The 15,959-nt window shown below is 38.4% G+C and overlaps 1 protein-coding gene across 1 annotated transcript in view; it reads right to left on the bottom strand.

Annotated features, from left to right (window-relative positions):
- The window catches only part of LOC311114699 (TBC1 domain family member 15-like), a 52,991-nt gene that overhangs the window by 21,808 nt on the left and 15,224 nt on the right, over window positions 1–15,959 (bottom strand). Inside the window, exons 4-5 of the mRNA XM_084189938.1 lie at window positions 3,700–3,803; window positions 1,626–1,720 (exon numbers count right to left, since the gene is read on the bottom strand). Coding sequence (XP_084046064.1) covers window positions 1,626–1,720; window positions 3,700–3,803 — 199 coding nt within the window. The remainder of the gene's footprint in view (window positions 1–1,625; window positions 1,721–3,699; window positions 3,804–15,959) is intronic.

The raw sequence follows: 15,959 nt of genomic DNA, 5'->3' as shown, positions 1-15,959 counted from the left end.
GTATTCATAAAGAGTAGGAGGGTCTTTCTCTGTAAAGGGAACTAACAGCCACCAGGGCCAGTATTCATAAAGAGTAGGAGGGTCTTTCTCTGTAGAGGGAACTAACAGCCACCAGGGCCAGTATTCATAAAGAGTAGGAGGGTCTTTCTCTGTAAAGGGAACTAACAGCCACCAGGGCCAGTATTCATAAAGAGTCAGAGTAGGAGGAGTACTGATCTATTAGAACATAATGAATCAGATGACATGGACAGAAGGAACCTGATCCTGGATCAGCACTTCTACTCTGAGAGGCTTTATGAATACAGGCCCTGACTTCACCACACAAACTCGCCTGATTGTCCTTAGACAAAAGTTTACTCCCAGGAGTTGAATTGCTCCGTGCCAGCCGCCGCTAATTTCCATATTCATTTCAGGTTGACATTTACAGAGAGCACACAACCCTAACCCTGTTACAACCGGAGCCTAATTTCTCTCCTTTGAATAGAGAGGGGCGAGACTCAGAGAGAGAGACAGAGAGAGAGAGAGAGAGCGAGAGAGAGAGCGAGACAGAGAGAGAGAGAGACAGAGAGAGAGACAGAGACAGAGACAGAGACAGAGAGACAGAGACAGAGACAGAGACAGAGACAGAGACAGAGACAGAGACAGAGAGACAGAGAGAGAGAGAGAGAGAGAGAGAGAGAGAGAGAGAGAGAGAGAGAGAGAGAATAGAAATGCCAAGTCCATTGAGGTGCCAGCCAGATGCAGTATGGATCATTCCTCTACAATCAGGAGATGAGACCCCATTACCTGGCTGACACGGGCTACGTCCCAAATGGCCACCTATTCCCTATTTAGTGCACACAGGGGCTCTGGTCAAAAGTAGTGCACTCTATAGGGTGCCATTTGTGACGCAACCACGGGGCTCTGTTCTACAGGCTGACGACGCTGATGGAATATTGAATAAAACATGGGGTTGATCCGACGGGAGCCAGATTGGTTCCAGGCCCAGCTCAGTCTTCAAGCTGCTAAACCAGGAGTGGTGTCACACTTTGTTTTCGATGGCTTTGCTGAGCAGTTTGGGGTGAAACCCAGACAGAATGTGGCCAAGTTTTGTTCTTCACTGGCTGGGGAAGTTAAATTGCTGACAGGATCCTGGAACAAGGAGCCTGACTCATTAGCATATTGGAAAGGTCTCCTATCTGTTGGCCACAGTGCCCATTGTACAAACCACTTCCCCATCCTACTGTCAGACCAACAGAATCAAATAGAATACAACTATTGTCCTTCAGTTTGAATGGACGTTTGTCTTCTGGCTTCCCCAACACCCCCAGATACACAAACACACGTTGAGCGGCACAGGGTCAGCAGCAGCAATTGTGGGGGTTAAGTGCCTTGCTCAAGGGCACAATGGCAGGATATGTTACATGGGATGAAAGCCTTCCGGCTGCTGGTCTAACCTCTAGGATACTGCCAATACACGTTATCTGGTGACTAACATTCTGTTAGAAGAAGATGATGGTGGTGATTACCTATAAGACTCCTGACTAACATTCTGTTAGAAGATGATGATGATGGTGGTGATTACCTATAAGACTCCTGACTAACATTCTGTTAGAAGTGATGATGATGATGATGGTGGTGATTACCTATAAGACTCCTGTGGTCTCTTAACCTGCTGTTGCGTTTCTCTTGCTCCTCACTCACTGACTTCCACTGGAGCTTCATACGGAAGTACTCATCCCTGAGGAAAGAGAGGAAGAGAGGATGAGAAGAGGCAATAAGTAGTCATCGTTGAGGAAAGATTAAAAAAAATAATAATAATGTATGCACTCACTAACTGTAAGTGGCTCTGGATAAGAGCGTCTGCTAAATGACTAAAATGTAAATGAATGAGAAAAGTAAAGGAGAGAGACGACGCGGGGAAAAAATTGATAGTTACATATCACAATATTATTTTGGACTATATTATAGATACTTTGACTCAAAGTAAAAAAAAATATTAAAAAAATGTATATTTTCATATTTTGCTAGATAGTGTTAGCTAGTGCTAGTCGACTATCTGCGGCAAAACGCCAGTATTTTCCGTCCTATAGCATCTTATTTTTAAAGGCCCAGTGCAGTCAAAATCGTGATTTTCCTGTCTTTTAAATACATTTCCACACTATAAGGTTGAAATAATATTGTGAAAATTATAATGCCATTTTAGTGTAAGAGTTGTTTGAAAAGACCGCCTGAAATTTCTGTCTGTTTTGGTGGGATGGAGTTTTGTCCTGCTTGGTGACATCACCAGGCAGTAAATTAGTTAACAGACCAATAAGAAAGAGCGTTCCAAACCTCTCTGCCAATCACAGCTAGTGTTCCCCTCCCCACTCAGACCACTCCCAGAGAGCCCTTGCTAAATCCTTGCTTGAGAATAAACTATTTTTGTTTCTTTTTGACCCTTTTAATTAAAAAACAAATCACAGGAAGGTACTTAATTGTTTCCCAGAAATTATTTGATATTCAGATAAAAAAATGGCCGCATTGGACCTTTTAATAGTGACCCAACATGTTATCAGCACTTATTTCCATGACTGATCAAAACTTATTTTCTCACGGTCTCTCTGCAGCAGACAGTTAGTGAGCAATATGTTTGGAACATCAAATCGCAATATCGAATCGTAATACATATAGAGTCGGCACATACGTATCGTGATAATATCGTATCGTAATACATATAGAGTCGGCACATACGTATCGTGATAATATCGTATCGTAATACATATAGAGTCGGCACATACGTATCGTGATAATATCGTATCGTGAGGTCCCTGACAATTCCCAGCCCTAATGCCCTAACCTCATTTAGGGGTGTGTTTACTGTGTGATGTATAATAATCTCTGAAGCTGGAGACTCTTATCTCCCTCACTAACTTTAAGCATCAGTTGTCAGAGCACCTTACCGATCACTGCACCTGTACACAGCCCATCTGAAATTAGCCCACCCAACTACCTCATCCCTATATTGTTATTTATTTTGTTCATTTGTACCCCAGTATCTCTATTTGCACATCATCTCTTGCACATCTATCATTCCAGTGTTAATACTAATTGTAATTATTTTGCACTATGGCCTATTTATTGCCTTACCTCCATAACTTACTATATTTGCACACACTGTATATATATGTATTTCTGTTGTATTTTTGACTTTATGTTTTGTTTTACCCCATATGTAACTCTGTGTTGTTGTTTTTATAGCACTGCTTTGCTTTATCTTGGCCAGGTCGCAGTTGTAAATGAGAACTTGTTCTCAACTGGCTTACCTGGTTAAATAAAGGTGAAATAAAATAAAAAATAAAAAAATAAACAGGATAGTAGGGGCCACTTTACTTTCCTTAAACTGGTTTACAACATAACCTGGTGCTGTGCTATGAGAACTAGTATTCTCTTCATACACCGTGCTCATAACGCCATCTGAACAGCACCGTTTGTTTTCACACAAACTTATTAGCCATTCTGAAATACAAAGTCATATTTACTTGTAAATGTAAAGCTTACCGATTCATAAACTTTGTGAAAATCTCTCTACAACCATAAAGACAACATGACGTGAGAGTTGTGGGGTTTCCTATCCTAGTATTTCATCAACAGTGCTGTTATGATGCAGATCTGACAGAGATAATGTGTCAACCATGGCAGGGCTCCCAGTCTCCTAATGAGTAGGAGTGGCTCTCTCACGTTTTCCTCCTGGTCAGACTCCTCCTCTCCTCCGAGGTGCTCTCCCAGGGGAAGTAGCCCAGCAGAAACTTCCATCCCTCCTTCCTCAACACATGACACAGACCCTAGGAGGGAAGGAGAGACAGAAAGAGGGATGGGGGAGAGGGAGAGAGAGAGAGAGAGAGAGAGAGAGAGAGAGAGAGAGAGAGAGAGAGAGAGAGAGAGAGAGGGACAGAGAGAGAGAGAGGGACAGAGAGAGAGAGAGAGAGAGACAGAGAGAGAGAGAGAGAGAGAGAGACAGAGAGAGAGAGAGAGAGAGACAGAGACAGAGAGAGAGACAGAGAGAGAGAGAGAGACAGAGAGAGACAGAGAGAGAGACAGAGAGAGAGAGAGACAGAGAGAGACAGAGAGAGAGAGAGAGAGACAGAGAGAGACAGAGAGAGAGAGAGACAGAGAGAGAGAGAGACAGAGAGAGACGGAGAAAATAAGAGAGGAGAGACAGACAGCTTTTATTCCCACAGCCCTACAGTAAGTAACATTAACAAACAGGCCTAACAGAGCTACTCCAGTTCAAACTCAGACATTTACTTCCAGCTGTTGCTTCAGAGAGAAAGAAGACGGGAGACAAAACGATCTCTGAGAAGAGGCTGACCCCTATTTTTATATCCACCACGTAGAGAGACTAGAGAGAGGCATCAGATACTGCCTTTAATGAGTGTTCTGCCTCACTGCTCAAGGCCACAGGCAGACCGACTCACAATACAATATTGAGGAGATACTGTAATTAGCTCTGTGAAGGATGAACAGTATTGAGGAGATACTGTAGCTAGCTCTGTGAAGGATGGACAGTATTGAGGAGATACTGTAGCTAGCTCTGTGAAGGATGAACAGTATTGAGGAGATACTGTAGCTAGCTCTGTGAAGGATGGACAGTATTGAGGAGATACTGTAGCTAGCTCTGTGAAGGATGAACAGTATTGAGGAGTTACTGTAGCTAGCTCTGTGAAGGATGGACAGTATTGAGGAGATACTGTAGCTAGCTCTGTGAAGGATGAACAGTATTGAGGAGTTACTGTAGCTAGCTCTGTGAAGGATGGACAGTATTGAGGAGATACTGTAGCTAGCTCTGTGAAGGATGAACAGTGTTGAGGAGATACTGTAGCTAGCTCTGTGAAGGATGAACAGTATTGAGGAGATACTGTAGCTAGCTCTGTGAAGGATGGACAGTATTGAGGAGATACTGTAGCTAGCTCTGTGAAGGATGGACAGTATTGAGGAGATACTTTAGCTAGCTCTGTGAAGGATGGACAGTATTGAGGAGATACTGTAGCTAGCTCTGTGAAGGATGAACAGTGTTGAGGAGCTACTGTAGCTAGCTCTGTGAAGGATGAACAGTATTGAGGAGATACTGTAGCTAGCTCTGTGAAGGATGAACAGTATATGTAGGAACAGCATTAAAAGCAGTGCTGGATTTGTGCTGTTGCTGCTCTCTTAATTAACAGCAGAGGGTGTGTGTGTGTGTGTGTGTGTGTGTGTGTGTGTGCGTGTGTGTGCGTGTGTGTGTGTGTGTGTGTGTGTGTCTAGGGCTACCTCTGTGGCTATAGGGGATACAAATCTCAGGATGTGGTGACTCAAGTGTGAAACAGACACTACAATACAGATCCTACTGGTTAAAACAGACTACAATACAGATCCTATTCATGTCTGGTTAAAACAGACACTCTACAATACAGATCCTATTGGTTAAAACAAACACTCTACAATACAGATCCTATTCATGTCTGGTTAAAACAGACACTCTACAATACAGATCCTACTGGTTAAAACAGACACTACAATACAGATCCTACTGGTTAAAACAGACACTCTACAATACAGATCCTACTGGTTAAAACAGACTACAATACAGATCCTATTCATGTCTGGTTAAAACAGACACTCTACAATACAGATCCTACTGGTTAAAACAGACTACAATACAGATCCTATTCATGTCTGGTTAAAACAGACACTCTACAATACAGATCCTATTGGTTAAAACAAACACTCTACAATACAGATCCTATTCATGTCTGGTTAAAACAGACACTCTACAATACAGATCCTACTGGTTAAAACAGACACTACAATACAGATCCTACTGGTTAAAACAGACACTCTACAATACAGATCCTACTGGTTAAAACAGACTACAATACAGATCCTATTCATGTCTGGTTAAAACAGACACTCTACAATACAGATCCTACTGGTTAAAACAGACTACAATACAGATCCTATTCATGTCTGGTTAAAACAGACACTCTACAATACAGATCCTATTGGTTAAAACAGACACTACAATACAGATCCTACTGGTTAAAACAGACACTCTACAATACAGATCCTACTGGTTAAAACAGACTACAATACAGATCCTATTCATGTCTGGTTAAAACAGACACTCTACAATACAGATCCTAATGGTTAAAACAGACACTCTACAATACAGATCCTACTGGTTAAAACAGACTACAATACAGATCCTATTCATGTCTGGTTAAAACAGACACTCTACAATACAGATCTATTGGTTAAAACAGACACTCTACAATACAGATCCTATTGGTTAAAACAGACACTCTACAATACAGATCCTATTGGTTAAACAGACACTCTACAATACAGATCCTACTGGCTAAAACAGACACTCTACAATACAGATATATTGGTTAAAACAGACACTCTACAATACAGATCCTATTGGTTAAAACAGACACTCTACAATACAGATCCTATTGGTTAAAATAGACACTCTACAATACAGATCCTACTGGTTAAAACAGACACTCTACAATACAGATCCTACTGGTTAAAACAGACTACAATACAGATCCTATTGGTTAAAACAGACTACAATACAGATCCTATTCATGTCTGGTTAAAACAGACACTCTACAATACAGATCCTAATGGTTAAAACAGACACTCTACAATACAGATCCTACTGGTTAAAACAGACTACAATACAGATCCTATGCATGTCTGGTTAAAACAGACACTCTACAATACAGATCTATTGGTTAAAACAGACACTCTACAATACAGATCCTATTGGTTAAAACAGACACTCTACAATACAGATCCTATTGGTTAAACATACACTACAATACAGATCCTACTGGCTAAAACAGACACTCTACAATACAGATATATTGGTTAAAACAGACACTCTACAATACAGATCCTATTGGTTAAAACAGACACTCTACAATACAGATCCTATTGGTTAAAACAGACACTCTACAATACAGATCTATTGGTTAAAACAGACACTCTACAATACAGATCCTATTCATGTCTGGTTAAAACAGACACTCTACAATACAGATCCTACTGGTTAAAACAGACACTCTACAATACAGATCCTATTGGTTAAAACAGACACTCTACAATACAGATCTATTGGTTAAAACAGACACTCTACAATACAGATCCTATTGGTTAAAACAGACACTCTACAATACAGATCCTATTGTTTAAAACAGACACTCTACAATACAGATCTATTGGTTAAAACAGACACTCTACAATACAGATCCTATTCATGTCTGGTTAAAACAGACACTCTACAATACAGATCCTACTGGTTAAAACAGACACTCTACAATACAGATCCTATTGGTTAAAACAGACACTCTACAATACAGATCTATTGGTTAAAACAGACACTCTACAATACAGATCCTATTGGTTAAAACAGACACTCTACAATACAGATCCTATTGGTTAAAACAGACACTCTACAATACAGATATATTGGTTAAAACAGACACTCTACAATACAGATCCTATTGGTTAAAACAGACACTCTACAATACAGACCCTATTCATGTCTGGTTAAAACAGACACTCTACAATACAGATCCTATTCATGTCTGGTTAAAACAGACACTCTACAATACAGATCCTATTGGTTAAAACAGACACTCTACAATACAGATCATATTGGTTAAAACAGACACTACAATACAGATCCTATTGGTTAAAACAGACACTCTACAATACAGATCCTACTGGTTAAAGCAGACACTACAATACAGATCCTATTGGTTAAAACAGACACTCTACAATACAGATCCTATTGGTTAAAACAGACACTCTACAATACAGATCTATTGGTTAAAACAGACACTCTACAATACAGATCCTATTGGTTAAAACAGACACTCTACAATACAGATCTATTGGTTAAAACAGACACTCTACAATACAGATCCTATTCATGTCTGGTTAAAACAGACACTCTACAATACAGATCTATTGGTTAAAACAGACACTCTACAATACAGATCCTATTCATGTCTGGTTAAAACAGACACTCTACAATACAGATCCTATTGGTTAAAACAGACACTCTACAATACAGATCCTACTGGTTAAAACAGACACTACAATACAGATCCTATTGGTTAAAACAGACACTCTACAATACAGATCCTATTGGTTAAAACAGACACTCTACAATACAGATCTATTGGTTAAAACAGACACTCTACAATACAGATCCTATTGGTTAAAACAGACACTCTACAATACAGATCTATTGGTTAAAACAGACACTCTACAATACAGATCCTATTCATGTCTGGTTAAAACAGACACTCTACAATACAGATATATTGGTTAAAACAGACACTCTACAATACAGATCCTATTCATGTCTGGTTAAAACAGACACTCTACAATACAGATCCTACTGGTTAAAACAGACACTCTACAATACAGATCCTATTGGTTAAAACAGACACTCTACAATACAGATATATTGGTTAAAACAGACACTCTACAATACAGATCCTACTGGTTAAAACAGACACTCTACAATACAGATCCTATTGGTTAAAACAGACACTCTACAATACAGATCCTATTGGTTAAAACAGACACTCTACAATACAGATCCTACTGGTTAAAACAGACACTCTACAATACAGATCCTATTGGTTAAAACAGACACTACAATACAGATCCTACTGGTTAAAACAGACACTCTACAATACAGATCCTACTGGTTAAAACAGACTACAATACAGATCCTATTCATGTCTGGTTAAAACAGACACTCTACAATACAGATCCTAATGGTTAAAACAGACACTCTACAATACAGATCCTACTGGTTAAAACAGACTACAATACAGATCCTATTCATGTCTGGTTAAAACAGACACTCTACAATACAGATCTATTGGTTAAAACAGACACTCTACAATACAGATCCTATTGGTTAAAACAGACACTCTACAATACAGATCCTATTGGTTAAACAGACATTCTACAATACAGATCCTACTGGCTAAAACAGACACTCTACAATACAGATATATTGGTTAAAACAGACACTCTACAATACAGATCCTATTGGTTAAAACAGACACTCTACAATACAGATCCTATTGGTTAAAATAGACACTCTACAATACAGATCCTACTGGTTAAAACAGACACTCTACAATACAGATCCTACTGGTTAAAACAGACTACAATACAGATCATATTGGTTAAAACAGACTACAATACAGATCCTATTCATGTCTGGTTAAAACAGACACTCTACAATACAGATCCTAATGGTTAAAACAGACACTCTACAATACAGATCCTACTGGTTAAAACAGACTACAATACAGATCCTATGCATGTCTCGTTAAAACAGACACTCTACAATACAGATCTATTGGTTAAAACAGACACTCTACAATACAGATCCTATTGGTTAAACAGACACTACAATACAGATCCTACTGGCTAAAACAGACACTCTACAATACAGATCCTATTGGTTAAAACAGACACTCTACAATACAGATCCTATTGGTTAAAACAGACACTCTACAATACAGATCTATTGGTTAAAACAGACACTCTACAATACAGATCCTATTCATGTCTGGTTAAAACAGACACTCTACAATACAGACCCTATTCATGTCTGGTTAAAACAGACACTCTACAATACAGATCCTATTGGTTAAAACAGACACTCTACAATACAGATCCTATTGGTTAAAACAGACACTCTACAATACAGATCATATTGGTTAAAACAGACACTACAATACAGATCCTATTGGTTAAAACAGACACTCTACAATACAGATCCTACTGGTTAAAACAGACACTACAATACAGATCCTATTGGTTAAAACAGACACTACAATACAGATCCTATTGGTTAAAACAGACACTCTACAATACAGATCCTACTGGTTAAAGCAGACACTACAATACAGATCCTATTGGTTAAAACAGACACTCTACAATACAGATCCTATTGGTTAAAACAGACACTCTACAATACAGATCTATTGGTTAAAACAGACACTCTACAATACAGATCCTATTGGTTAAAACAGACACTCTACAATACAGATCTATTGGTTAAAACAGACACTCTACAATACAGATCCTATTCATGTCTGGTTAAAACAGACACTCTACAATACAGATCTATTGGTTAAAACAGACACTCTACAATACAGATCCTATTCATGTCTGGTTAAAACAGACACTCTACAATACAGATCCTATTGGTTAAAACAGACACTCTACAATACAGATCCTACTGGTTAAAACAGACACTACAATACAGATCCTATTCATGTCTGGTTAAAACAGACACTCTACAATACAGATCCTACTGGTTAAAACAGACACTCTACAATACAGATCCTATTGGTTAAAACAGACACTCTACAATACAGATCTATTGGTTAAAACAGACACTCTACAATACAGATCCTACTGGTTAAAACAGACACTCTACAATACAGATCCTATTGGTTAAAACAGACACTCTACAATACAGATCCTATTGGTTAAAACAGACACTCTACAATACAGATCCTACTGGTTAAAACAGACACTACAATAAAAATCATATTCTTACAGAACAGTAGATAAATTACAATAGCAGCACCATTTACTAAATATACTCTTTTGTTTTGATGTTTTTCAACTTATTCATCTATTCAGGGCAGTGTTGTTATAGCAGGCAGCATTACACAAAGTGACAGGCGGAGAGAGTGACCATTTACCTGTGTTATTCAAAGGGATGTGTTTCCTATTTGTTGGGGGAAAAGTGTAATTCCACAATATGCAAACATTGCAAAATCCGTTGCCAGGATATTTCAGTTGAGATACAGAGACTGACCCGTTTGATAATGTATTTCAGTATGTTATATCATGTTGTATTTAGTTGGTTCCTGGTGTTTCAGTATGTTAAAATGCTGTAGTTAGTTGGTTCCTGGTGTTTCAGTATGTTATCATGCTGTATTTAGTTGGCTCCTGGTGTTTCAGTATGTTATATCATGTTGTATTTAGTTGGTTCCTGGTGTTTCAGTATGTTATATCATGTTGTATTTAGTTGGTTCCTGGTGTTTCAGTATGTTAAAATGCTGTATTTAGTTGGTTCCTGGTGTTTCAGTATGTTACCATGCTGTATTTAGTTGGTTCCTGGTGTTTCAGAATGTTATCATGCTGTATTTAGTTGATTCCTGGTGTTTCAGTATGTTACCATGCTGTATTTAGTTGGTTCCCGGTGTTTCAGTATGTTATCATGCTGTATTTAGTTGGTTCCTGGTGTTTCAGTATGTTACCATGCTGTTTTTAGTTGGTTCCTGGTGTTTCAGTATGTTATCATGTTGTATTTAGTTGGTTCCTGGTGTTTCAGTATGTTATCATGTTGTATTTAGTTGGTTCCTGGTGTTTCAGTATGTTACCATGCTGTATTTAGTTGGTTCCTGGTGTTTCAGTATGTTATCATGTTGTATTTAGTTGGTTCCTGGTGTTTCAGTATGTTACCATGCTGTATTTAGTTGGTTCCTGGTGTTTCAGTATGTTACCATGCTGTATTTAGTTGGTTCCTGGTGTTTCAGTATGTTACCATGCTGTATTTAGTTGGTTCCTGGTGTTTCAGTATGTTACCATGCTGTATTTAGTTGGTTCCTGGTGTTTCAGTATGTTACCATGCTGTATTTAGTTGGTTCCTGGTGTTTCAGTACGTTATCATGCTGTATTTAGTTGGTTCCTGGTGTTTCAGTATGTTACCATGCTGTATTTAGTTGGTTCCTGGTGTTTCAGTATGTTAAAATGCTGTATTTAGTTGGTTCCTGGTGTTTCAGTATGTTACCATGCTGTATTTAGTTGGTTCCTGGTGTTTCAGTATGTTACCATGCTGTATTTAGTTGGTTCCTGGTGTTTCAGTATGTTACCATGCTGTATTTAGTTGGTTCCTGGTGTTTCAGTATGTTATATCATGTTGTATTTAGTTGGTTCCTGGTGTTTCAGTATGTTATCATGCTGTATTTAGTTGGTTCCTGGTGTTTCAGTATGTTACCATGCTGTATTTAGTTGGTTCCTGGTGTTTCAGTATGTTACCATGCTGTATTTAGTTGGTTCCTGGTGTTTCAGTATGTTATATCATGCTGTATTTAGTTGGTTCCTGGTGTTTCATTATGTTACCATGCTGTATTTAGTTGGTTCCTGGTGTTTCAGTATGTTACCATGCTGTATTTAGTTGATTCCTGGTGTTTCAGTATGTTATATCATGCTGTATTTAGTTGGTTCCTGGTGTTTCAGTATGTTACCATGCTGTATTTAGTTGGTTCCTGGTGTTTCAGTATGTTATATCATGCTGTATTTAGTTGGTTCCTGGTGTTTCAGTATGTTACCATGCTGTATTTAGTTGGTTCCTGGTGTTTCAGTATGTTACCATGCTGTATTTAGTTGGTTCCTGGTGTTTCAGTATGTTACCATGCTGTATTTAGTTGGTTCCTGGTGTTTCAGTATGTTACCATGCGGTATTTAGTTGGTTCCTGGTGTTTCAGTATGTTATCATGCTGTATTTAGTTGGTTCCTGGTGTTTCAGTATGTTACCATGCTGTATTTAGTTGGTTCCTGGTGTTTCAGTATGTTACCATGCTGTATTTAGTTGGTTCCTGGTGTTTCAGTACGTTATCATGCTGTATTTAGTTGGTTCCTGGTGTTTCAGTATGTTACCATGCTGTATTTAGTTGGTTCCTGGTGTTTCAGTATGTTAAAATGCTGTATTTAGTTGGTTCCTGGTGTTTCAGTATGTTACCATGCTGTATTTAGTTGGTTCCTGGTGTTTCAGTATGTTACCATGCTGTATTTAGTTGGTTCCTGGTGTTTCAGTATGTTATCATGTTGTATTTAGTTGGTTCCTGGTGTTTCAGTATGTTACCATGCTGTATTTAGTTGGTTCCTGGTGTTTCAGTATGTTACCATGCTGTATTTAGTTGGTTCCTGGTGTTTCAGTACGTTATCATGCTGTATTTAGTTGGTTCCTGGTGTTTCAGTATGTTACCATGCTGTATTTAGTTGGTTCCTGGTGTTTCAGTATGTTAAAATGCTGTATTTAGTTGGTTCCTGGTGTTTCAGTATGTTACCATGCTGTATTTAGTTGGTTCCTGGTGTTTCAGTATGTTACCATGCTGTATTTAGTTGGTTCCTGGTGTTTCAGTATGTTACCATGCTGTATTTAGTTGGTTCCTGGTGTTTCAGTATGTTATATCATGTTGTATTTAGTTGGTTCCTGGTGTTTCAGTATGTTATCATGCTGTATTTAGTTGGTTCCTGGTGTTTCAGTATGTTACCATGCTGTATTTAGTTGGTTCCTGGTGTTTCAGTATGTTACCATGCTGTATTTAGTTGGTTCCTGGTGTTTCAGTATGTTATATCATGCTGTATTTAGTTGGTTCCTGGTGTTTCATTATGTTACCATGCTGTATTTAGTTGATTCCTGGTGTTTCAGTATGTTATATCATGCTGTATTTAGTTGGTTCCTGGTGTTTCAGTATGTTACCATGCTGTATTTAGTTGGTTCCTGGTGTTTCAGTATGTTATATCATGCTGTATTTAGTTGGTTCCTGGTGTTTCAGTATGTTACCATGCTGTATTTAGTTGGTTCCTGGTGTTTCAGTATGTTACCATGCTGTATTTAGTTGGTTCCTGGTGTTTCAGTATGTTACCATGCTGTATTTAGTTGGTTCCTGGTGTTTCAGTATGTTACCATGCGGTATTTAGTTGGTTCCTGGTGTTTCAGTATGTTATCATGCTGTATTTAGTTGGTTCCTGGTGTTTCAGTATGTTACCATGCTGTATTTAGTTGGTTCCTGGTGTTTCAGTATGTTATCATGCTGTATTTAGTTGGTTCCTGGTGTTTCAGTATGTTACCATGCTGTATTTAGTTGGTTCCTGGTGTTTCAGTATGTTACCATGCTGTATTTAGTTGGTTCCTGGTGTTTCAGTATGTTATATCATGCTGTATTTAGTTGGTTCCTGGTGTTTCATTATGTTACCATGCTGTATTTAGTTGATTCCTGGTGTTTCAGTATGTTATATCATGCTGTATTTAGTTGGTTCCTGGTGTTTCAGTATGTTACCATGCTGTATTTAGTTGGTTCCTGGTGTTTCAGTATGTTATATCATGCTGTATTTAGTTGGTTCCTGGTGTTTCAGTATGTTACCATGCTGTATTTAGTTGGTTCCTGGTGTTTCAGTATGTTACCATGCTGTATTTAGTTGGTTCCTGGTGTTTCAGTATGTTACCATGCTGTATTTAGTTGGTTCCTGGTGTTTCAGTATGTTATCATGCTGTATTTAGTTGGTTCCTGGTGTTTCAGTATGTTACCATGCTGTATTTAGTTGGTTCCTGGTGTTTCAGTATGTTACCATGCTGTATTTAGTTGGTTCCTGGTGTTTCAGTATGTTACCATGCTGTATTTAGTTGGTTCCTGGTGTTTCAGTATGTTATCATGTTGTATTTAGTTGGTTCCTGGTGTTTCAGTATGTTAAAATGCTGTATTTAGTTGGTTCCTGGTGTTTCAGTATGTTACCATGCTGTATTTAGTTGGTTCCTGGTGTTTCAGTATGTTACCATGTTGTATTTAGTTGGTTCCTGGTGTTTCAGTATGTTATATCATGTTGTATTTAGTTGGTTCCTGGTGTTTCAGTATGTTACCATGTTGTATTTAGTTGGTTCCTGGTGTTTCAGTATGTTACCATGTTGTATTTAGTTGGTTCCTGGTGTTTCAGTATGTTACCATGCTGTATTTAGTTGGTTCCTGGTGTTTCAGTATGTTACCATGTTGTATTTAGTTGGTTCCTGGTGTTTCAGTATGTTACCATGTTGTATTTAGTTGGTTCCTGGTGTTTCAGTATGTTACCATGTTGTATTTAGTTGGTTCCTGGTGTTTCAGTATGTTACCATGTTGTATTTAGTTGGTTCCTGGTGTTTCAGTATGTTACCATGCTGTATTTAGTTGGTTCCTGGTGTTTCAGTATGTTACCATGTTGTATTTAGTTGGTTCCTGGTGTTTCAGTATGTTACCATGCTGTATTTAGTTGGTTCCTGGTGTTTCAGTATGTTACCATGCTGTATTTAGTTGGTTCCTGGTGTTTCAGTATGTTACCATGCTGTATTTAGTTGGTTCCTGGTGTTTCAGTATGTTATCATGTTGTATTTAGTTGGTTCCTGGTGTTTCAGTATGTTACCATGTTGTATTTAGTTGGTTCCTGGTGTTTCAGTATGTTATATCATGTTGTATTTAGTTGGTTCCTGGTGTTTCAGTATGTTACCATGCTGTATTTAGTTGGTTCCTGGTGTTTCAGTATGTTACCATGTTGTATTTAGTTGGTTCCTGGTGTTTCAGTATGTTATATCATGTTGTATTTAGTTGGTTCCTGGTGTTTCAGAATGTTATCATGTTGTATTTAGTTGGTTCCTGGTGTTTCAGTATGTTACCATGCTGTATTTAGTTGGTTCCTGGTGTTTCAGTATGTTATCATGCTGTATTTAGTTGGTTCCTGGTGTTTCAGTATGTTATATCATGTTGTATTTAGTTGGTTCCTGGTGTTTCAGTATGTTACCATCCTGTATTTAGTTGGTTCCTGGTGTTTCACTATGTTACCATGCTGTATTTAGTTGGTTCCTGGTGTTTCAGTATGTTACCATGCTGTATTTAGTTGGTTCCTGGTGTTTCAGTATGTTATCATGTTGTATTTAGTTGGTTCCTGGTGTTTCAGTATGTTATATCATGTTGTATTTAGTTGGTTCCTGGTGTTTCAGTATGTTACCATGCTGTATTTAGTTGGTTCCTGGTGTTTCAGTATGTTACCATGCTGTATTTAGTTGGTTCCTGGTGTTTCAGTATGTTACCATGCTGTATTTAGTTGGTTCCTGGTGTTTCAGTATGTTACCATGCGGTATTTAGTTG

The sequence above is a fragment of the Coregonus lavaretus genome (genome assembly GCF_964263955.1).
Source record: "Coregonus lavaretus genome assembly, contig: HAP1_SCAFFOLD_557, whole genome shotgun sequence".
NCBI lineage: Eukaryota > Metazoa > Chordata > Actinopteri > Salmoniformes > Salmonidae > Coregonus > Coregonus lavaretus.
Note: the sequence above shows the minus strand (reverse complement) of the source record. Positions and strands in the feature narration are given on the sequence as shown.